We start from the raw sequence: 24,257 nt of genomic DNA, 5'->3' as shown, positions 1-24,257 counted from the left end.
GGATCTGAGCCAGAGCTGGTTGAAAATCCTATTAGTCCAGAGAGTCAGGACATTGGCTTGAACATATTGCCGTGCTGGCGTGGTTGACTGTGTTACTTTTGACAGAAGTTGGCTTGTATCTTGTCATTTTAAAGGATATTTAGAAGGAGTTCAGACTTGAACAGACCTGTCTTGAGAATGGGTGTCCTGTGCGTACGCAGCAGTGCCTGTAACTATAGCTGTCAGCGTACCCCTGAGCTCCGCTCAGGATGGCAGGAGAGGTGGATCATCGCGGTCCCTGCTGTGGTTCCCCCCGACCTGCGTGGCTCTGGCTGCTCACACAGCACTGGCACCACGGCCAAGCACGTGCATCACTCGCTCGCTGCTCACAGGAGGCAATATTGTGCCCTTTGGGGGACTTTGTGCAGGCACTGACTGTAATCCAGATCTGATAATGGCACAAGCCACCTTTGAGCCATCATGGAGGTCAAAGAGAGAAGAACAAAACCAGACACATTTTCATTAGCTTTTTTTTTTTTTTCCCTAAACAATGTGCACATTATTTCCTGTTTAAAACTACAAAGTTTAGCAGCAAAACACATCTCATCTGCATGTGGCGTGGGAGGTGTTGATATCCCCTGCCTACGGCTGTCACTTACACCCACTCCTGCACTGCAAATTGCCTCCTGTCAAATGAGCTCACAGAATTACCAGCGTTGTTGCATATGCTGGGGTTTGCATGATGTATTTCTGCATCACTGCTGTTTGTCTTGAAAAAATCCTTTTCAGTCCCAGCTGTTATTTTCAGGAACTGACAAGTAGGTTTCGGTAAATGAATCAAATTTATTCTGAACATGGACATAGCCCTTCATAAAAAGACTATGAAAAGGCAAGAAATATGTAGCAGAACATATCCCAGCCTGTGTGGAAGCTGGTTCTTGTCAGTGAGGGAGGAGGGAAAATAGCAAGAAAAAAGTTTCAAAAAATTATTTCTTGGTTGCTTCTCCTGTGCTCTGTGCGAGGGGATAGTGTAGCGCTGGGATTTGGGAGGGGGTGATGGAAAAGGGGGTTAAACCACTTACTGTAAGCGTAAACTTGCTACCTTCACAGCAGTTTTCTGAAAGGCTGTATATTGGATACTTGCTGCAGTGGAGTCTGCTGGCAATATATAATTTGTTTACTAAAAAGGGAATGTAATTGAAATGTCCCTTTTGAGTTAATGAAAATATAAAACAGCTTTCCAGAGTAGACTGAGGCCTCTAATTTAATTATCTGTGAGCCTCACAGATTAAAAGTATTCTTTCATCCGTTCCTGGCAGCCTGAAATAGATGAATAACTGAAATTCAAAGAAAAACCTTAAGAAAAGGAGACCTGGCAGATGAAAGAGCAAAGGGCCAAACCGTTTGTAAAAGGGTTTATCTCTACAGAGATGCCCATTGTCTTTACGGCAACTAATTGTATGTGAAAACTATTAAAGATTTGGAAGCTGTGATACCCATTAAAGGGGTCAGGGAGTCCCCATCACCTGCAGGAAAAACAAGCTCGGTCCTCTTTGAAATATTGTTTGCTATGTATCAGAGGAGTTAGTTACCCTTCAAGGGTACATTGCAAGCAGTGGTCTTAAGCACATGAGCAGTTGCCAGAAAGCCAGCAGGAGCAGTCGTACAGGTAGCGTTGAGCTTGCTACGTCATTATTTGCAGAGTCAGTCCTTCAGACTGCAGGTCTGGCCCTAAAGCAGAGCCTGGAGCGATGCTGCCCCACCGCTGCAAAGGCATCCAGAAGCAGCCAGAGCTCAGGCGCATCCTTGGTGCGGTGTCCTAACGCTTCCTAACCCTGCGTAAGCCATCTGCTTTCTGCATCAAAGCACTTTGGCTCTTGTAGCCAAAGGTTGATGGACAAGTCTCCATGTAGCTGCTGAAATACAGCAGCCATTCTTGCACAGTTTTGTCCACCTTCACACTTACGTCTGTTCCTGCTGTGTGTGTGTTGCAGCACCACTTGCAACCCCAGCAGAGGCCATGGTGTCCATATGGAAATGCAGAGCATTTAGACTGACTTTGCAGAGGAAGCCTATGGCCGAGCAAGATTTGAATGCAGGTCTCCTCTGGTGTCATCCCAGGCCCAGCCATCACGGTGTTACACGCAAAAAAAATCAGGTTTCATCCCTGCCATACATGAAATATTTTCTGAATTTGGAAAGGTAAACCAGAGAGGTGCATACAGAAAAAAGTGGGGTTTGCACTTCATGGGGTGAGTATGTGAGGAGCAAAGAGGTTTGCATGTAGCAAAAAGGATGCTTCACCGCACTTGGGTTTTTTTGTTAGAATATGTTCTCCCTTTTCAGCTTTGTACTTGAAGACTTTGATCTAGAGGCACAGTGTGTCTAGGGAAGAAAAAAACCAAGTTTGCTGCTGGTATAAACATTTACAGCTTCATTGACTTGAAGTGGAATTTCACCTGGGAGTATAAGCAGTGACCTCAGCTGAGATGAGCAGAGCATGGAGAGAGGGCACTGGTACTTGTTGCTTAGAGTTACCTGAACAGTGCCCAGAAGACCAGCAAAAAATTTGCTGATTTGTTTTATTGTGGTGGGAGGTTCGAGGAGTACTGATTTTTCTTTTCTCTAGTTCATCTAGATTTGATCTAACATTTTTGACTTTGAAAAAGAGTTGAGTTTGAAAAGTTTTTTAGAGTGGATGGTGATTTTATTTGTCTGCAACACAGATCAATGCACTTTGAATTGTACGTGCAAGTGGGAACTGGAGCGAAGAAACTGTAGCACAAGTGCCAGAATTCTGCAAAATTCTGGCTAAGAAGCTGGCCCTAACCATCGTCTACAATGGTGCCTCTAAAATCTATCTCAAATGATACTTAAATTTACTCTTAGAGAAGTATTTCATGTTATCTTTATGATATGTCAGATTTTAAACGTTTAAAACTTGAAAAAATCCTTCACTTAGCTGCCTGTAAGCAGCATGGGTTTTGCTTCTGTTTTGTTATTTGCTATTATATTCATGCTTGGTACGACACTTGCTTGATCTGGATTAATTTCCCATGATGATTTGTTCTTAATGTGCCCTGTAGGCTAATGGTATATTTGCAGCCTCTCTTCTTCCTTTGTAAAATTTGCTATTATCATTTACGGGACAGTGTGTTCTCTTTGACACCCTCCAGAAATGCCAACTGCCTGTTGAACAGCACGGCATCAGCCGTTAAAGCCTGATCCAAACCCCAACAAAATCAGGGAACAGTAACGCAATTCAATGTTTTTAAGGCAAGGCAGTATCTTTTATTAGATCAGCTGTTACAGTTGGAAAAAAACAGACAAGCTTTCAGGCACACAAATCCTTCTTCAGGTCTGAAATAGCAGCAGTATTGCTTACACCAGCATTCCTTAGCAGTGAGACAGCTATGGTCCCAGCAAGGTTTAAAAAAATGTGTTTAAAAATGTGTGTATTGCATGGCCCTTCTTATTGGGGAGGGCTTTCTAGCAGGACGCAACCAAATACTGTTCTCCTCTCTCCCCTTCCCAGTATACACCGTACAAACAGGGGATACATCCTACAAGGAGGGGTAGCATAAGGTCACTTATACTTGAGAAAAAATCTTCAATACCTTATGACCAAGACACATCTTCTCCGTAGTCACCCTGCTATTGGGAAGGACTGGGGCAAAGCTGTGGGCTTTGCTGTACGGGTGGTGACAGCAGGATCCGTGCTGGAAATTCTGGCTCCTGATGCTTAGGGCTGTCCAGCAAATAGCTGTGGGACCAGCTAGCAAAATGAGGTTTATTCCCTTTCTTGTGGTTGCTTTACAGGGAAAAGTGTTTCCCAAATTTTCTGGAGTCACAGTTGACTGACCACCCACCTAATAACAAAGCTTGTGATTGAAAATGCTATACAAGCAGAAAAGCTGTGAGCAGTTTCCTGTAGTCTTTGGGTTGCTTGTGGTCACAGAATAGAAAAAAAAAAGAAGTAACAGCCCAGTATGCTGCCTGCTTACTCCTCCAGAGTATGGATCTGAACATCCTGCTTTTACATCCTATGATAGCCTTCATATTTATCTTCCTTTTTCTTTTCTGGAAATCTTCAGAAGTGTGTACTAAAATCTTTCGAATTAAAGAACACAGGCAGGTGCTCAAAAATTAAATGTTAACATTAACCGTAACATTTATTAAATGTTAACATTAACTGTAACATTTACTTCTATATTCCCATGCTAGGAACTGGGGTGTTAGCTGTAGTTAATAACTGAGGTATTAAGAAGCTGAGGATGCTTTTTGCTCGTATGAATATTCCTGTGGTACACGGGCTGCGAGAACTCTGGATTTTGCATTCTTTCTGAAGTGTATTAATAGGTGTGTTAATTATGCGGCTTCCCTATTCAGCCCTATTTGAAAGTGAAAGGTTGCATTTCAAGAAACTGTCACCACAAGAAAATTGTAAATAAGTATTGACGCTTCTGAAGAAATTAAAAGGATGAACCATTCATGACTTTTAAGTTGATTAACACACAGACATGAACAACCAATGAGCAAGTAATGTTGTAAACAGGAATATGATTACTGGAAAAGCTTAATTCAGAAGGAAAAATAACTCTTAAAAATTATGCAAGCCAAAAATCTTAGTTTAAGATCTGCTTTGGGCATTGGTGTTCCAGTGCAAAGCTATCTTACAGCTGTCTTTAAAGTCCTTAAAAGTTTAGAAATTTGTGGGATCCTGTCTTCATATAAGATACAAGCATTTCAAGTGTGGTTCTCAATCTGAATCCATCACTGAAGACACATCGTACTTAAGGATCTGAATCACCATTTCTGGCTGTGCCACTCCCAGCCTGGCCAACCTTTGATTGATCCCTTTTATATGTTTCTCCGCTCAGTGATGTGCCCAGTGACACATGCCCATGGCAGGTAGGCTGGCATCACCCATAAAACAGCCCAGACAACTGCTTCTCTTTTCCAGAGAAGGTTTTAATGGAGGAGTCATGTAGACAATCAGATTCTCTGGTGAATCTCAGAATTTGTTACATTCCCTTTAGTACCCAGATGAGGTGTTTGGGTTTGAAAGCATGTCTGTGAGTGTTACTGCCTAATGGGGTGTCTTTTTCTTTATGCGCACCAAAAGGAAAATGATGAATTTGTGAAAGAGAAGAGCTTCCTTCTTACTTGAAACTAAGACCTTTTCATATTCCCATCTATTTGAAGACACTTCTATGCTGCCAGAGTAGAATAGATAAAAAACAGGATACGTACTTGGTCCCCATAACAGTAATTGTGTAGCCATGTGGACTACCACATGGCTAACCTACAAAATACAATTCCACGCCTGGATTCTGCAGCCAGTAAAGGGCTCTGATGCCCCAGTCTTTAGATGTCTTTAACAGATGGGTTTGAAATGCGGTTGCAGATCTATCACTCAGTCAATGCTTCAGATCAACCCCATGTTTAGGTTGGATCTCTTTATAAATTGGCACTTGTAAAACTGGAAGAATGGTATGAAGGAAGGAGAAGCAATGAAAACATGAACTGCTGAGGAAAAAAGCATCTGCTCCCAAACCACTATTTTTTACTACCTGACACACTTCTTTATTAGTGATGATGTTGCAGCTTTTTTTCACTCCTGGAAATAGAAAGAGCAGCAGCAGTGTCCAGCACTCAGGTTAATGTGCCAGCTATGCCTGAATGGTGCACGTTATAAGTACGCATTTAAGGTCCTTTTCTGCATACCACAGCTAAATAACAGCCAGCTCTGTCTCAGTGTTCTTCCACTACTGCATTTATGGAGTAGCCTGTAGTAGGGGAAGGCTGCAAGGAGGGCTAGAAACTGCACTGCTGATGAGAGCAGCAGATGTCATTGCACTTTACTCCATTTCTGCTGCAGCTGGTTATAAATTCAGGTGGGAGATACCAAAAAGCCAAAGAAGTAAAACTCTCTTTTGTTCATTGTCTTGTCCAGGACTTGACAAGTTCATATCATCGGGCTTTGCATGATGGTAGCTTTGTCACTTGTTGTTTCACTGAAACTTTGCTCTCTTTCAGGTGCCAGGAGACAATGAGAAGCACTGGAAGCCAGTGTTAGTGGTCTTGACAGAGAAAGACCTCTTAATATATGAGAGCATGCCACGGATGAAAGAAGCTTGGTTCAGCCCTCTGCATACCTACCCCCTGCTAGCCACCAGGTACCTGTGCTTTTTTATTATGGCCCCTTCAAGAGTGGTGGGAACAGCTGAGTCAGCTGGGAACAGGTATAGCTGGTGCATAGCTATATATCACACTAGAAATGTCATGGTTTGAGAAGCAGATTCTTCTTCAGTAGGCTGATGTGCTCACCTGAACTCCTCTCTTCTCCTCCGTTTCAAGTTCTGGCCAAGGCTAATGGCCAGAAGCATACCAGATGGATTATGGACGCAGCCATTTGGCCTGGATCCAGAGGCAGGAGCACTGAAAAAGCCAAAAGCTCGATCTCCTGAGATTTCTATCTCAGTGTGCAGACCTGAGGGCTTGGCAGAGGCCCTCAGATTTTCAACTGCTCCTCCAGGCTGAAAAAAGTGAAATTGTTGCCCTGAGTTGGATGTGCTGGTGTGGCAGTTCTGCACCACTGGTTTGGGGCTTTCGGAGGATTGCACATGTGATGGAGACACTTAATTTCACCATGGCTTCTGTTCCTGCTCTAGCAAATGAATTCCTGGCTTTTTTAGCTGAAAATGGTGAGCTTAGAAGACACATTCTTGAATCTAGGTTGGAAATAACCATCTGCATTATTTTGAATGTATCCATCAACACTAATTCAGAGAGAGCTTTCCTGTGGTTGTCTTTGTGCAGTGGAAACTGTCTGTGCTTCTTGATGTGAATCTTAATCACGTTTCTCTGCCAGTATGGTCAAAGGGCTTGAGAAAGAGCTGCTGTTCCATTGTTTTGGCCTTGCTACAGGCCTCTATTATACCGTTTTCAATGAGTTCTCATTCAGAAGGGCTGGTTGCACATGGGCAAAAGCAGTGGGGCTCTTACTGCACTCTCATTAGTTAATTTTTGTTCTCAGTGTTTTAGTTCTCTCCCCAAATGAACTGAGGCTTTGCTGCTAAATCAGTATATTAAAAAAAAAAAGTCAGTGAATTACACTGATGTTTGTTTTGTGCCAGTCTACCTACCCATGATGGAGTTTTCAGACTTTCTGGGAAGCCAGCTTCTGACTCATTCTTTGTTACCATAACATGAGGCGAGAGCCCCAAGCTTTGCAGCTTGCAGCCTGCCGCGCAGTGTGGTGGTGAAGGTTGACAATTCCAGGTGACAATTCCCAGTGAAAACTGGGTAAGGTGTTGGAGCCAGAGGCTGCATCCAGGTGTGTCACTAAGCCTTAAGAGTTTGTGAAGCAAGAGCACCCCAGCAGAAGGTGATGCGTCTCCTCCCCCCTGCTTCGGGGTGTCGTTTGTACATGGACCTGAGTCCTTGTCCTTAAAGTGACTGGAGATCCTGCAGCACACCCTTCTCCTTCCTGTCCACACGTCGTCACGTGTAAAGACAGCACTTTGGTGGGCATCGCCAGCCCCCATCATCAGTGACCACCAATTTACTGCATCAAACAGTCTTAAGTCCTTGTCTTGGAGGGCCTGTTACTTAATTACTTTTTCTCAGGAGTTCAGATCTGATAGCAGACCAGTTTGCCTTGGGTGGGGATAGTCATCTCCCTGTCTGATGGGATTCTCGTATGAGTGGAGGAGCATCAGCCTTCAGGCTGGAGGGGAATGAGAAGTTGCTCAGCACAGGTGTCAGGCTGCTGAAGGGTCTTTACAGACTGGGAAAGTGGTCTGTAAGAAAGGCAGGATGTGGTTCAGAAAGGACAAGTGCAAAGTTCAGTGCTGGGGAATAATCAGCTGCGCTGGTTTGGGGTGGAGAATGAGTGACAAGGTAGTTGTTCTGCCAGGAAGCACCTGGAAAATACAGAAAATCATCTTGGGTTATAGCAGAAGTGTTGTGTGTTAGGCAGGTGTAGTAATCCTACCTAACTACAGAGCATGAGTAAAGCCTCAGGTGATACACCACCTTCATGTGAGGCATTGCACTTCCAAAAAGATGCCATTTAACTGTGGAAGGTCTAGAAGAAAGCAATGCAAATGTAAGACCTAGAAAGCACTGTCAGTAGGGTAATACTTAAGAAACCTTAGTTATTTAATCTAGAGAAGTCCATGGAAAACACATCAGTAGTTTTCAAGTATGAAGATGAGACACGAGGAGGACAAGGGAGCATGTTCTCCAGGTCCCTGCTGGATAGGGGAGATTTGGGGTAGGTCCTGGGAAAAACTTGGTGTGTGGGTGAGGTACTGGATTAGATTCTCTAGGAAAGGTGTGCGATCCTTATCACTGGGGACTTTGAAGGACAGGTGACACTGTAACCTTCAGGAGTGTGTCGGCACAGTTAGCCCTGCGCTGGGAAGCGGGATGCGCCGGGTGACCTCCTGAGAACCATTCCAGCCCCATCTCTGTGATTTCTTACTAATATAGCTGTGAATTTAACACTCAGGTAAAAAGACAGCAGATATGGAGAATGTGACATTCAGAATGGAGTCGCAATCTGATAAATACATATAAATACATGAATCCCCAAGGTGAGCAGATTACATAAACTGACAGATTCCCTAAATCATTACACCTACTGTTTTGGGTGATTTTGATTAAAACCCTGCAGGATCCTGGTTTTATGACCTGTCACACTGAGTACAGTTATAACAAAAAAATACACAGGCTTTGCTGTTGGTATTGACTGCTGTGTTCATTCTCAGTCAGTGATTACCTTCCTCGTGACGGGTTTTTTAATCCCCTCTGTGCATTGATCAGTGCAATTTAGAACTTTTCACCTGGAAAGTTTGCAGACCACATGTTGTAATCTTGGCTGCTCCCATCTTTCAGATTTTTATGAGTCCTTGGGAAAACATTTTTGCTTAGCTAATGCATATTTGAAAAGCTGCTGAAACTGGAAAACTTCAGTGCCAGATACTGTATGGAGTCATGCTTAATCTACCCAAGACATAATGAGCAGAGAAAATTGGAAAGTGGTAGAAGGATTGCAATCTTCTTACAGTATTTTAACAGCAGAATTTCAACATGCCCTTTTTGTTTGTTGATAAGTTTGCCTTCAACCTAGGGGTGCTATTAAGACCTAAAAATACTTTCCAGTCAGTCTTTCCCAGCTTTGTGTGGAATATAAGTAATAGCTCAAATAAAACTGAGATCAGGAGATTTAAGTTGTTCCTTTAAATCTCTGCACCAGGAGGCACAGCAGCTGGCTCATAGCCCTGACTCCAAGGACCTTTTTGTCATAATCTCTCTTTCAGTGTTTCCTTATACCTGAATAACAGTGCCTCCCTCCAGTATGGGAATGGGGCTTAAGTAATTACATCTTAAATGTTTGCAATCAAATTCTGTTATCTATCATAGCCAGATATGAAATGAAAGGGAAAAAAAAAAAAGCAGCCCATGTTGGACTCTGATTAAAGATCAGGAAAGTAGCTTTTGTGTAAACCTGAGGTCTGTAACCACAAAGTATTAAAGCAGTTTGATAGTTAATGCCATGGAAATTTGGGGAAGGAGTTTGGGCACCGATTAGCCATCTGTGCAAGTGGGCAGAGGGGCAGGTGGAGAGCACTGGAGTCCCCAAGCACCCGAGGGAATGTGCATGAGGTGCCGTGCAAGCTGTGCAAGTTCTCTGCTCATCTTCCCGGGGCAGTGAGAGTGGTTGTGGCTCCCTCCATGCAGAACTCGGATGAACTGAGAGCATGTGCATAGGTTTCCAAAGAGTACAGCCATTCCAGAGCAGATTTCAAATGCTAAGTCAGGGTAAGGAGTGGTTTCCAAGGTAAGAGAGGTCAGATGATAGTGGCTTTCTACTAGGTAGAGCTGCATGACTGTTGATGCACTTGTATCATGGTCTCTTCTGAGATAAATCTCAAATGAGCAGCTGAATGCTTGCTTTGAATGTCAGTGCTGTTTTCACTGTCCTTTTTGAAGAGGCCATTAGATTTTGCTGTTGCGGTAAATGGTTGAAACTCTTTTCATAGCATTAGGATGAGAAGCAGGTCCCAGTGCATCTCAGCCAGCACCAGCACTTCAGGTTGGACTGCACCCATCTTACTATCACACCTTTGCAAAGACTAATGCTAAAACGGTCCCCAAAACATAGAGAGACAAGGGAGAAATTCGAGAAGATTAGAAGTGCCTCCCTGGCTCTCTGGAGCATCCCAAGAGTTGCATTTTACAGCCACTGCCTGTTACGTACGCGCTGTGCAAACAGGCTCGATGGTGACCAACCTTCTCCTGCCCTCTCGCGGCTCTGGCTGCTCCAGGGAAGCATGCTCAGGCTCCAGCGTGCTCACAGGCATCTCTGAAACCTCCACGGAGCCCAGTAACCTTCAGGGGTTGTGGGTGAATATTACCAGAGCCAGCCCTGGGGTGCCTTTTCGGCTCTGGGGTGCAGCATGCACCACAAACACCTCCTAGGCTGCGGTCAAAGCGACGGGGAGGCGGGGGTGAGGGGAAGCTGTCTGTGAAGTTTCTAAGACTATTTTTTTGCCTCTCAAGGTATTCTTGTGGTCTTTAGCATAAAACATCTTTTATGTAAATGAAACAGCTCACATGAATGCAGCTTTATTAAAGCTTGGGAATCCTTTGACCTGTACCCAAATACATTAGTACTGACAGCTGGTACATAAACACTATCAAATGTTCCCCTGCATGTTTGTCTAGTTCATATTTAACTGCATGATTTTCCAAAGCACAATCTGGAGTTGTATGATAGAAAAGGATTTTAAAGGGAGACTGAATTTTTAATCATGAGGGTATAAAGGAAATGAGAAGGCAGGCAAGAAACAATGTTCATGTTGCATGTGTCACATACTTTAATTTGTAAAGTACATCTTCATTCTATTTATATGCTGAAAAACCTACAGTGCCAGTGCTATGGATAAAGCATAAAGATGTAGGGGAGTGGGGGTTGGATTTGAAAGGAAATAAAACATTGGAACCATCTGTCTGTCACACGTTCAGTATCACAAATGTTAGAAAACAATTTTTAGCACAGCTGATGAGCACTGCATAAAGGAGAAGGGATGACCCAGGGAAAAGCTGGAATAGCTTTATTTTTACGGACAAACTTGATGTGATTTTCCAGGCTGCTTTCCCACAGTCGCCCCAGTAGCAGAAGGCAGCATGAGAGCGGTGGCCTTGACTGGCCAGGGACAGGCAGCAGCAGAAGTCACTGGAGATTTCAGTTCCCAGTCTCCTGCCTTAATTATCAAGATGCAGCTTCCCCTCAAAGTTTGCACTTCCCAATGCCAAATGAAAGTGAATTAATGTTTTTGGGCTGTTTGTTTGCCGCTGACTCCCCAGCTGCAAGATCTGCCCAGGGTGCAGTTAGGAGACCTTGAGTATCAAAGCTGAGTGGGGCATTGACACAGCCCTTCTAGAGGCAAAAAAAGCATTTGGGGAGGGTGGTGGTGCCTCTTTGGAAGAGGCTTTCCTGCCCAGACATGGGGCAGAGCAGCTCTGACCAGGATACTCTGCATCTTGCCTCCCGAGACCTCCTGGGACTATGAAATCAAGGCAGATGCTTAAAATCCAAAGAAAGTTACCACAAACCTGAGCATGAACAAATCTTGCAAACCTTCTAGCGGGGTATGAAAGAGGGATGCATCTGTTCGGCACAATGTGCATCCCAAATGTCAGCATGGAATGCCAGGGAATTGGGGAAAATTTCAGATACCCTATGGTTAGTGGTTTAATAACTGAAAAGCTAAAGTTATGCTTTTTCTTTCCTTTCTGCTTTTTTTCTCTATTAAATAAACATCTCTGATGGCATACTTCTACAGTGTCAGCTAACAGGCAACTATTCTTTCAGATGCAAAACAATAATTTGAGGGTGAATTAGCATTCAGTAGATGATTAGTATAATCTAATGTTTTATCCTTCAGCACAAGTATTCTACTACCATGCTACATACTTACTCTATAGTCTCATATGAAGTATATTGTTTGGCTATAGAAGGGGAAACAGGAGACACAAGACAGAAATAAGGTTTTCAGAAGAATTTCATTTTGTGACTCCCTCTGAGGGTTAGTGTCTGGATCTCAAAGGGTGATGAGCTCCTCTGGCTTATTCTTTTCAGCTGAATCAGTGTCATGTCCCTGAGTGAATTCTGTATTCACTGTCCACACTTCTGCAGGGAAAAAAAAACACCAAAAGGGCAGTCTCAAAGAAGAATTAAATATTATGAGGTGCTGATTTTCTCACTCAAAAATATTCCCTGCAATTAGTGTTTGCCCAGATGAACAAACCTTTTTTGGTCACAGGAGATCAGCTGTTGATGCCAGGCAAAAAAATGTTAATTGCAGCAAAATGTGAAAGAATTTCAGATTACAAGTAGCTGCAACATTTTGCATTTTACAGGTTCCTTATGGGAAAAGTATGCACAAGACAGTACTTCGGCATCTGCATATTTTACAGAACTTCTTACTTTATCCGACAGCATTTACCATTGAGTTTGTCTGCAGATGTTTAAGCTTTATGGCAAATGCTGCTTGACAGTGAAAGTTGAATTCAGCTGCCTTATCTGAGCAAGCACTTGTAGCTGTGGACCAAATGCCATGACCACAGACCAGTCAGTGATTTCCCTCACTTCCTCATCCAAATGGGTGTTTTGTACAATTCATTAGGAAATTTTAAGACATCCCCATCATCACCTGCATGTCTGGCTGCTGCTGTACTCGCCCCCTTGGACCGTCACTCTTCTGAGTGTCACTAGGAGTCACTTTAGGCTCAAATACAGAGATGCCTGTTCTCATGCTCTGAACCACGGGTGTTTAGGAAAGGATAAAGCAGAGCTGTGCTCGGGTAGGGATTTTGGCACAGTGTGCTCTGTCAGCGTGATAATCCAATGATGTGTTTTCAATTGCAGGTTGGTCCATTCTGGCCCAGGAAAAGGCTCACCGCAGTCAGGGGTGGATTTGTCTTTTGCAACCCGTACTGGTACAAGGCAAGGGATTGAAACCCATCTGTTCAGGACAGAGACTAGCCGAGACCTCTCACTGTGGACGAGGAGCGTAGTGCAGGGCTGCCACAATTCTGCGGAGCTCATCACGGAAATCACCACATGTGAGTAACGTCTGCGGCACTGCATCTCCACACCTCCTCGTGACACTCATGGGTAGCTCAGGCTCCTTCTGCTAGAGGTGATTCATTTAAAAAAATGTGCATATTTAAGACTCTGTGTTTAAAATATTGTCCCCTTGGTTTCTAAGCCAGTCCCAGCTGGTGTGGTACCTGTGGCCTGCGACACAGTCACTGTCTTTCTGACTTTTGGTCTTGTTTTCGGCATGTTGTTTCAGACACAAGTCTGTAGTCAGCCATATAGGGCTGAGTGTCACAGAGTAGTGATCGTCAGAGGTTTGTCCAGAAACCCACAGAAAAGAGCATTTTTCTGAGATTGAGGAGACTCCTGAGAGCCTGGCGGGAGTTTCTCCTGCAGAGGGAGGAGGCAGAGGAGGAGCGGCACGTTCACAAGTGTGAATTGGTCATTTATTCACCCAGCTCTGCACACTTGAGAAGACTAAAAAAAATACAAACCAGTCTAACAACAGCCACATTTTGATGGCTAGTCATTTCCCTCCCTGAGCATCAGGGTGTCATTCTTAGCACTTCTGTACATGCAAAATCGACTGGAATGAAAGTGATCGGCTGCAGATGCTCTGGGGTGATGCCCGGTTCGGTGAGGTAGCTGCTAGCCTGGGGAGGCTTTGAGGCTGTGCCCCTGGGATTTGGGAGTCCTTCCCCCGCTAGGCCTACGGTCGGTGGGGCTGTTAAAGTTGAACGTTGTCTCCGCTCGTTGCCTAAAAACGTGAGAGCAAGAGCCAAAGCACAAATCCGCTCCGTGACCAAGGGCAGCTCCGATTTCCTGAAGCCATCAGGTGCTGCGGAGCTCAGGGACGCCTGGCCATGGCCTGCCAGGCCCCGTGCCCCGCAGGGAGCTTGGGCGGCTTTGCGAGGGCCTCTGGTGTGGAAACCAGCCGGACTGTTCGGTGGGGACCACCTCGAGGGCATGTCCATCTCCTCGGCCCAGTGACATGGGTGCCTTTCTTTCCAAAAGAGGAGGAGGGCATCAGCCCCTTCGTTTATCACGGTGCTTTTATCCCAGTGCCAAGGACCCTTCTTGGCAGAACTGTTCAGGGGAAAGTAGTGGAACAGAGAATTTGGGATGTGAACACCTGAACTCTTCATTTTTTAATTTGGATCACGGCCTACGTTTCTGAGCTGAGGGGAAGATGCAGGCTTTCTGCTTGCAGTAGCTATTATATACAATTATCATCTGGGCCCTTTTTCAATTACCACGACACTAATGAGGACTCAGGAGTGTCTTCATCTTTGTCAAAATACTTTAGGGAAACCCTTTACAGCTTCTAATTTTCTCGTGTGTTGTGCGCCGCATTTATTGATTCTGGCTATGTCTGTCAGACATAAGGAGAAGAGTAGCTGTGACTTTGTCAAGGTTTGGAAGGAGGAAATGCCAGCCTGAGCCTTCTTAAACTTCAGCAGATTGTTTTTGTGTCAGCATGTAGATGTATGCTGCAACATGAAGAATGCAGCGAATAACCGAAAGGCCTGACACCACTACTGCTACTGCCGAGCACAATTTTAGTCTGTGTGTTTACACCGTAACTAACCTTGCTTGGACCTTGCACAACAGAAAGATTTCTGTTGTTTTCCCAAATCTGCAGGTTTACAGTTAGAGCATGATTAGCCCAGTTTTAGGAAAGGTTAGTTTCCGCAAGTAGTGTTGAGATCGAATGTAAAATGCAGATATCTGCAGCCAAATAGAATTTATTGCTTTTAAGAACATTACAGACTAAATTTTGTTTCCTTCTTCAGCTTGCACATATAAAAGCCAGGAGTGCCGTTTGACCATCCATTATGAACATGGATTCTCTCTTACAACTGAACCGCAAGATGGTGCCTTCTCTAAGACAATTGCACAATATCCTTACGAAAAACTGAAAATGTCCTCAGATGATGGGATAAGGATGCTTTATTTAGACTTTGGAGGAAAGGATGGAGAAATTGTAAGTACTGTGTTCCTTCAGGCTGTGGGGGTGGAGAAGCACTAATGGAAGTTGGACTAGATGATCGTTGTAGGTCTCTTCCTACTACATATTCTATTCTGTTCTAAACAGCTGGCCAGTACCAGGTTCCAGTACCAGTATTTAGACACTGTTTTCTAGTGCAGCATGACAATCTGGCTTTAGAAGGAAATACACTAAAAAGAGAGAGAAAATGGTAAAACCATGCAAGGAGGGATGAAAGATTTCTTACATTTAAGAACAAATTGTATCTCTAAATAGCCAGATGTTAGAATTTTGGTATGTATCCATTTAACTTTTTAAATGATTGTGGGTGGAAGAACTTAAGAATAAGATATTATTAATTCCAATGTACACATAGGGACTTTGTTATGACAACAAGCTACGTTTTATTTTTGAACATCTAGTTGCTGAAAAAAATTGAAGACTACAGATGTAGTGCAAACTGTCTGCTTAGGCCTCTAAGTTAGCTGTCACAATGCCTAAAAATAAGGTGCTTATTCCTACAAGCAGTTTAGATACCATAAATTATGCATGTAAACATGGTCTTTCCTGCCAAATTTTTTCAGCAGTTCCTGAGCACGTTGGGTGCCTAATCACATCACCTTTGATAATATATACTCTGTGAACTGCTTATTGTCGGGCTTTCAGAAGGGAATTTGTTACTAGCTCTCAATAAAGTCGACTGGTGGAAAGGCAAATCTGGTTCGTTTAGATGTGAACCTACTGTTGAACCTGCTGGTCAGACTGACAAGTCTGTCATGCTTAGCAAGCATGTGGTGAGATCATCTGAACTGTGACTATGGAAAAAAAAGTCTCAGTTCAGTCTCGCTGCCAGCTGTGTGAACAGAGGAGCAACCATGCAGCATCAGCTGAAAGTGCAGTATCCTGGCTTCAGCTATGACCAACAGCAGATGCACTGGGTATTGGACATAGACCATCTGACCACCATCCCTGGTCAGAAACAGAGCCTGAAAAGATGGAGGGGTTGAACCTCTTGGGAAACTGCTTGCAGCATCTGACTCCATTTTCTGCTGCTTACCCAGGTGGATGCAAGCCCAGAGGCACCAGGATCCCATCTGCTCTCAAGATGCTTATTACTTACTTTCAGTAACCTAAATATTTGCAGCTGTATGCAAAGGAAAGACAGTATGTTGTAATAAAGGCTTGTTATTAATAGAAGCCTGTTCAAAATACCAGGCAGCAGTTAATCAAGTACTCCATAAATGATTGCTTATTTGAGCTGTAATCTAATAATTCTCAACTTGGCTTCTTTCTGTACTTTTCAGCAACTGGACCTTCATTCCTGTCCAAAACCAATTGTGTTCATCATTCATTCCTTCCTGTCAGCAAAGATTACAAGACTTGGCTTGGTGGCATAAGTGGGATACATCTGTTTCTTCAAAGAAGGACAAAGCGACCATGCTAATCTGAAGTACAGTCAACAGCAGCAGCCCATACCAGCTAGCAGCATACACCAGCTTGGGGTTCAGTACTGGGTGTTGGTCATTTCTGCAGTCTTCCAAGGCCCAGGTTTCATTTTGATCAGCTAAAGAGGTGACATGACAAGGAAAACAGTGGATTTCATTGTAAATAACGGGATTTTAAAATCCCATATGAGACAGTAAAAGCGTGTAGTACCATACATGTAAATGTTTCAGAATCATAAATTGTGCCTATTTCAATGTACTTGTTTATGTAGAATAAGTAAAGGGCTAAGCAGACAAGAGCGGGTGTTGGTTGTGATGCAAGCTTAAAGTTGTTTGAGTAGAGGTTCTCCAGACAAGATTGTCCCACCACCCAAACGTAAAATATTTTTTCTGTTCTAACCTGTGCACCGCTTACAGAAGATTTTTCTCTTGGAGTGCTGTCAGAACCTCTTGCTTGAATACCCAGGAGAGCATGCCAATATGCACCTTTGAGTCAGATGCTCTAAAGCAATAGAGCTGTGGTCAGTGAACAGCCGGAGGGTCCCTGCTGAGTGGCACTTTCAAGTTAAATGATGAAGACATCTTGTGTACATTCCTAGCGATGGACCCAAAGCAAGACTAGCTATAGCGATGTATTGGGAGCTGGCTGTCAGTGGGGCGTAGGTAGGAGTGTCCTTTGTTACTGAACACACAGGATGTATTTTTACAGTGACTTCCCAGAATGGCTTAATGAGTTTCAACTAACCAAGATCCCCAGCTCAGGTAAAAGTTACCTAAATCCATGCTGAAGCATGACCTAAGCTTGTGCCAGCACATTTCCACAGTGGTTTTCCAACAGAAAGCCATGCTGAGCTTCCTGTCCTCCTACCCCTACGGTGTCACCCCCTCAGCTCTGACGAGGCTGGTTATGTGGTCTTCATAGAACAAATGTGGGGAAGGAGGAAGACTTGATTTTTTGAGAGTTTTCTAGATTAGATCAGAAAAATTATTCAAGAAGCTCCACAACAGTGAGGAAACACACCAGGGCAGGAACACGAGCTGCACTGCCAGAAAAGCCTTAATACGGAACTGCTCCTGTGAGCATGACTTGGCAAGTTCAGCTTTATTCCTTACTGGTGAAACACAAGATGTTCACCTCTGTACCCGTAACTTACTAGTTCCTGTTTTGCACCACAGCTTACCGTTTTAAGTCAAAACATGCGAATCACTGAGTTTCAGCCTTGTTCACAGTTACATTGGGTGCAAAGCAGGCAGAAACACTGACCTTCATCGTCAGAGATGATGCACACAGCTTGCACCTGGAACTACTAAATTGTCTTAATGTGGTCAGGTGGGAACAGGGAACTACTAAATTGGCTTAACGTGGTCAGGTTGGGAAGCAGAACAGGGATGGTATTTATGTTGCTCTTACTTTGCAAACAGAACTGCTTCATATAGGGGTGAGATTTTGTTTGCTTTTAGACTTTTGCCCTAAATTCATACTTTGAAGGACAGGAACTGTACAGGAAGTAATAAATCCAAAGCTTGTGGAAGTTCACTTGTCATATTACAACACTTCTTTTATTCTTGGGAAAGCACATTAAGTTTCAACTTAGCATCACTTAGCTGGCAAAGAGGAAAATTAAAAACACAGTTTGGTTCCATGTTGCTTTTAAGCTACGTCTTGAAATTTAAGTGTAAGTCATGCTGTTTATTCACAGTATAGGAATTAATTTGTGGTGGTTTCTATAGCTATCTTAATCATCGAAACTAATTAAAAAATTAAGATGATGGGCTGAATCCACAAATACAGAAAACGATCATTGAAGAACAGCTAAATTGCCATTTGGAAGAGCAGCCCCACCAGTCAAGAGCAAGCCTGGGAGGGGAGTCACCCAGCTGTGAACTTTGTTTTTACTGTCATGGTACTTGCACTTAAAAATTAATTCCTCGTGTAAATTCACAAGGTAGGAGATAACATGTTACATAACTCTCCAATAATTTCCAAATGGACTTTTCTCATTTAGCAACCACTGCCGTTCACTTAACTTTCTGTGGCAGTTACTTGGGTGTCCTTTGGCTTGGAAGCTTCTAGGAGAACGTCTTCTGAGAAGCTGAGAGCAGTCGGTACGCTGGGGGGACTGGGTCTTTGAGTATGGACTCACATCACATCGTCAAGTAAACAGTTGTGTGAAGTTTTTAAAAAGCGATTCAGGACATTTTTATTGCTGTTCCAAAGTATAACTTAAAAATTTGGACACAGGCTCCTATAAAAGTTCCAGAGATTGAAGTGAAAACTTGCATACAGTGGGGTAGGTTAAATACATATGTAAACTATACTGCACTATTTCCTTGTTCCTTTAACACTTACAAATCACTGGAATGTTATACCTAACATGTATGTGCATTGTAAATATTACAAATTCCTATATTAGTACCAACAATTAAATGACACAATATGTAATCTAAGGTGCTCAGTACTATATGAAGTATAAATGAATAACTAAACAGTTTGCAAAGAAAATTCATATTATATATATTTATAGAAAAAATAATGACAATTACAGATGCTATTTCTTCATTTTCAGATTTTGGACTGATTCATATTTGGATGGGATAGATAAATGAAATATGAACCTACTCCACATTTATAAGAGTATAGTGAATATTTATATTTTAGAGGAAAAGAATATATTTAATAAAGTCATTTATTGGATTTTTGTGAGGTGAGGTTACTTTGTACCCAAACAAGCTGTTGCAAAGGCTGTCCTTTGGTTTTGGGCTGGGGAAAATTACACTTTAAACCTCAGTCATTCTGTTAAAAATTCAGTTACTTGAGAGAACTATTCATCGTATTGATGGAATGACTTTTAAAAATTTAAAATAAAAAAAAAGTATTAATGTACTGTCAATGGTGCATTGGTGCTTTCTATCAAGTAAGCTTGGTGTTCATGTGATAGTGGCACTGTTGATGACAGGCTGAAAGCATAAGTATGCAGCATTTTTTTTTTTGCTGCTGGCATTTACTGAAAGGCCAGAAGGATGTTCTGGGCAAGGTCGCTCAGACTCACCTGCTGAAGTTACAGTGCTTTCTCTCTTGCTTATACTTAACTGGGTGGTTATAGAAGTCATAAAAAAAAAAAAAGCAGAAATTTCTGCTCGAGCTTCTGCATTCAGGGAGTGAGGCCAACATGTGCCTTGCTTATCTTATGAATGGTTATGGAAAAAAAGATGGTTTTCTTCCCTTCTACTTTAATTCTTAACTTGGTGGCCCAAATAGAAAAGCTAACTGTGGGAATTTAAGCCTCTTCTTTCAGTCTGATCTGAGGTATGGCAGACCAGCTGCATGGAAACCCTAAAAAGGGATATTCCTGAGTTCCACTCTTTTCACAAAATACTGACTGTAAATGGAACGGTCTGATCAGAAAGTTTGTATAGCAGCTTCACCATTAAAAAGACTTGGATACATATTGGAACATACATGTTATTGGAAAAATGTGATACAAGGTGTTTGTTAAAAAAAAAAATAAAAGAAAATAAAGCTGATCTGAGTGTGTTCAGGGAAACATACTGTGTTTCCTAAGAGTCTTGCTCTTTAAATGGAACTAGCATCTCTTAAGGTACTTTATAAATTGAAACACAACTCTTTATGTGCTACCGAGTAAATCGCTACCACGAACGTCATTAGAATTGGTCATTTCCAAATAACAAAACAAGTGCCTTGTCCTTCTGCGGAAGGTAAGTGTTGTTTCTTGCCACAGGACATGGAGGCACACTCCATCCAGCTCTTCACATTCGGAAGCACAGCTGATTTGAAGTAAAGGTTGATCTGATTTCCATCTGCAAGACTTCTCAATGTCCTCTTACCCATGTTTAAAGGTTAATTGGAGCTTCTTCAGTTTCAGTGGAAGCAGAATCAGGGCCTAAACAAATGATGTGCCCCAGATTGTTATACTATCATTGATTGGTAAATTTATCTTATTTTTCGTAAGAGTCAAACTGGTAGGTTTATAACTAGCTGTTTACTGGAACTATTTACTATATATAGAGACTATTACTATAGTATGTATTATATATTACTATATATATACACACACTATTACTGTATATAATATTACTATAAAGTAATTGGGAATTGTATCTAAAATGGACACTTCTGAATTCAGTGGTGACTTTGATTTTAAAGAGCAGATAATAATATACTAGCAAAATTTCGAGAAACTCAGCCTGCTTGATATAAGCGAACCCCTAGGTTAACCAGGGCAAAAGTTTAGTTTAAAAGCGTGAGGGAAAAACATTAAATATTTAAGTAACAAAGATAACAACCTCTTGTGAACATACCAGCTACTTTTTCCACAAAGGATTAGCTTTTCAGTTTGTCTCCTTTGTCAGAATTTCTGTGCTTGAATTAGAGGCATTAGAAAACAAATCCCCAGGGAGAACTGTGAATATGGAAAAGGGAGTTTGTGAATTTGGAAAAGCATTTGTACCCAAGTTAAGTTCTGTGGTAGCCCAGTGATATTCATCATGCAATTGCTGTAATATTACAAGTAATCATATCACCAAGTAATCGCAACCACATCAGTGTTGTCTTACCCAATCTTGTATAAGCATATAACATGGATTATGGGCAAACCATAACTGTATATTGGTCAATATGACTTATATCCTGACTTCTAAAAAACATGAAAGCAACCGCCCAAAGTATGCATAGGGCTGACTGGATTTTGGGTGCAGCACCCACAAACAAGAAAATAATTTGAAATTCAGAGGCAAAGGGTGACGTTACATTCTGTATCATGTAAGTTACAACATGTTATGTGAGCTGTGGGAACTCTTAGTGTGGGGTTTTTGAACTACGACACGTGTAAGATGATTTGGTTTCGCGCTGTAAGGGTAGACCAGGTCAAATTATTTTGCATGCTTTTTTGTAGGTTAAGAGCATGGACAAGGACAGTTATCGCAGCTCAAATGGGGCACAGTGTTAAGCCATGATAATAAACTAGCTATCACTTACCCTAAAAAACCCTGCAACGTAGTAACAAAGAGCAAATGAGACATGGGCAAGATTGTATTAGTTCAGCACTGGTAATCATGCAAACAAACAATACATCAAAATGTTTATGTTTCCCTGACTGCTTTCCTGCTGATTATTTCAGGCCAGCCTTTGAATCTACAGAATTAATTAAAACAATAACCACTGGGTTCTACTTGAAGTAAGATAGTTAGTATCTACATCCAGGGCTCACTATGGACACTATAGAGAGGTAAGGGAGGAATGAGAAAATAATAAAAAATAATTTTAAAAACCACCTTTTTACAGAAGTCCTTCTGCAGATATGTGCAGATAGTTTTTCATCAAGAAAGCCCATTAAAGAGTATTAATTACTTTCCTGAAAGGGCTTTTCGTAGTTCATGGCAATTAGCCTCAAGTATTTAATGTAGAGTTTCTGTACTTTTGCTTATCAACTTCTGCATAATTTATTAACTACAAAGTTTTTGTAATCACAAGTTTATAACCCCCCCCAAAATTAAGGAGGAAATACAACTTTCAGTGGCTTGCTTTAGTATTTGGACGAAAGTATCAGCATTCAGGCTGAAAAGATGAGATTGTAATGGCTTTTCTCTCTCTATTTGGAAGTAGAGACTTTATTCAGTATTAAATGTTAATGAAGATTAATGTCTTGATTAATTTCTTGTTTTCTGTCTTGAATGCAAAGAAATGCGAACCATACACAGTAATAGATACATTGGAGCAATTTCGTGCATGCACTTATTAAATAATTATTTAAATATCTACCTTCATTGCATTTCTATTTCATCAGATCAGTAGAACCGGGATGCTATAGATGTGTGGCATTTTGCAGACAAATGTAATCCCGGTCCTAAGTAGTTGTGTTTGTCCTGGGCTAAGACGCCCATTGTACTCACTAGAGCCCATTGTCACAGTAAAACAGCTACACAGCTTTCCTACTGAGGCTCTGAGTGCAGGTAAAACAAGTACACACCCACACAGAAAAGGTCTTGTAGAGTTCAGGAGAACAATACACATTGGAACAAAGGAACAGAAGAGTTAAATGCAAGATCCTGTTAGCCGCGAAAAACCTCCTTAGGGCTTGGCTTTACACAAAATAGAATTAAGCAAAGAATAAATGTCACAAAGGAAGGCTCTTTAGAGAATGAGTAGATTTTACAGTATTAAGTCTAACCTACACATGGTTTCGTTCAATTACTTTTTTATAATATTACATTTTGTTTATATTAGTATTGCTTAATCCCTTTTTCTTCTAGGAGAATATAGCAAACAATAACACTGCATCTCTCTCAATTTTAATCATTAGCTTATATGATGAACAGGAAATCCTTACAGTGAAAGCTGTGAAATATATTTGTTTTGGTAGGAACTCCTCCTCTCAACATAATACTAACTTGAATAATTACACTTATACAAGGCAGGTACATGCCTGAGACTTAAGCAAACTGAGGTTGAATTTAGTATTTCACTATGCCCACAACTCAGGTAGAAATTATTCTTTCCATTACATTTTATCATAGCATGCCAGCTCTTTCACAGTTCTCACAATCACCGTTACTGCTATATTCTGATTTTCTCCTCCTCCATGAAAAGAAATCTCAGAACTCTGTTATGAATTGTTTCTAAGGAGTGTTACAGAGAGTACACATGAAATTATACCAGAAATGCAGCTTGTAAAACTGATCCTTTCTTTAATGGGACCTTGCATCAAGTTTCAAAAGACATGCTTTTTTTTTTTTTGTTATACTACAACACAGAGATAACTGTGACTCAAATTCTAATTATGTTTGCTTTCACCTGCAGAATAGGAACTGTTCTTACTTATTCTATAAAATGTCAATGGTCAACGCTGTAAACAGCTGTTTATACAATAGCAAGCAGTAATAAATAGAATAGAGGTCTTAATGCAAAAAAGGTAAAACAAAGTAGTTTTGTTATTAAAATTAAATCTGGTGGGGTTTTTATTCACATAAAAAACAAATATACGGGTTGAAAAACATAGAAAGCTTCATCAAACCAAGTCGCGCTATATTCCTTTTAACAATGAAACATAATAAATATGTATATATTTATAATATAAAAACTTTTTTTCATTTGAATTTTCTAAAAAATTAAAACTTTCAGTATAAAAAGTTTTAAAACATGCTACTGTGCTTGGGAATTGAGTCTACATAATTATGCTGACCAAAGTCCTTCCGGTGTGTAAATATGTGTGCACCTGCGTTGGGCAGTATAAGGCTTTTCTTAAAATCGGAAGTGCTCTGTCTCCGCAGTTTTTAGGAAGATGTGAATAGCACCAGTTCAGTACCTCTACTTGCCAGTCTTCTCCAAAACCCATTCAATCACCTGGGAAAATAAATAAGAAAACAAATTATTTACGTAACTCCAGATCTTGAAAGCAACTTAAGAACATCTCATACACTCTATCAATTCTTTCTTTATCACCACCTTTATCACCACCTGTGTGGTCTTTACTAAACAGGATTTAAAAGTAATCCATTCAAAAGGAGAAAGAGTTGTTAATAAACTGAAAGGATACAGCATTACCCAAGAACTGTATTTAATTTTACAGAATGCTTTGTCTTTAGAAAAAGGCATTTTTAGATTCCCTGAACTGAGCTACTTCACCCCACTCTCTCCATGTACTAGCAACAAGGTGCACACAAGATGCTAAACAGCTAGTGTTGCCAGCACAAAAAATTCCTCAAGCTGTAA

General features: G+C 41.6%; 2 protein-coding genes across 2 annotated transcripts in view; one reads left to right on the top strand and one right to left on the bottom strand.

Annotated features, from left to right (window-relative positions):
* SNTB1 (syntrophin beta 1) overlaps positions 1 to 20,053 on the top strand; it is a 117,917-nt gene extending 97,864 nt beyond the window's left edge. The window contains exons 4-7 of the mRNA XM_069779973.1: positions 6,019 to 6,158; positions 12,923 to 13,119; positions 14,890 to 15,080; positions 16,388 to 20,053. Of these exons, the coding sequence (XP_069636074.1) occupies positions 6,019 to 6,158; positions 12,923 to 13,119; positions 14,890 to 15,080; positions 16,388 to 16,480 (621 nt within the window). The 3' untranslated portion in view covers positions 16,481 to 20,053. The remainder of the gene's footprint in view (positions 1 to 6,018; positions 6,159 to 12,922; positions 13,120 to 14,889; positions 15,081 to 16,387) is intronic.
* A 2,064-nt stretch (positions 20,054 to 22,117) lies between these two features.
* MTBP (MDM2 binding protein) overlaps positions 22,118 to 24,257 on the bottom strand; it is a 33,667-nt gene continuing 31,527 nt past the window's right edge. Inside the window, exon 22 of the mRNA XM_069779972.1 lies at positions 22,118 to 23,888. Coding sequence (XP_069636073.1) covers positions 23,853 to 23,888 — 36 coding nt within the window. The 3' untranslated portion in view covers positions 22,118 to 23,852. The remainder of the gene's footprint in view (positions 23,889 to 24,257) is intronic.

Source organism: Haliaeetus albicilla, chromosome 3 (genome assembly GCF_947461875.1).
Source record: "Haliaeetus albicilla chromosome 3, bHalAlb1.1, whole genome shotgun sequence".
In the NCBI taxonomy this organism is placed as follows: domain Eukaryota; kingdom Metazoa; phylum Chordata; class Aves; order Accipitriformes; family Accipitridae; genus Haliaeetus; species Haliaeetus albicilla.
This window is presented reverse-complemented; position numbering and strand designations above follow the sequence as displayed.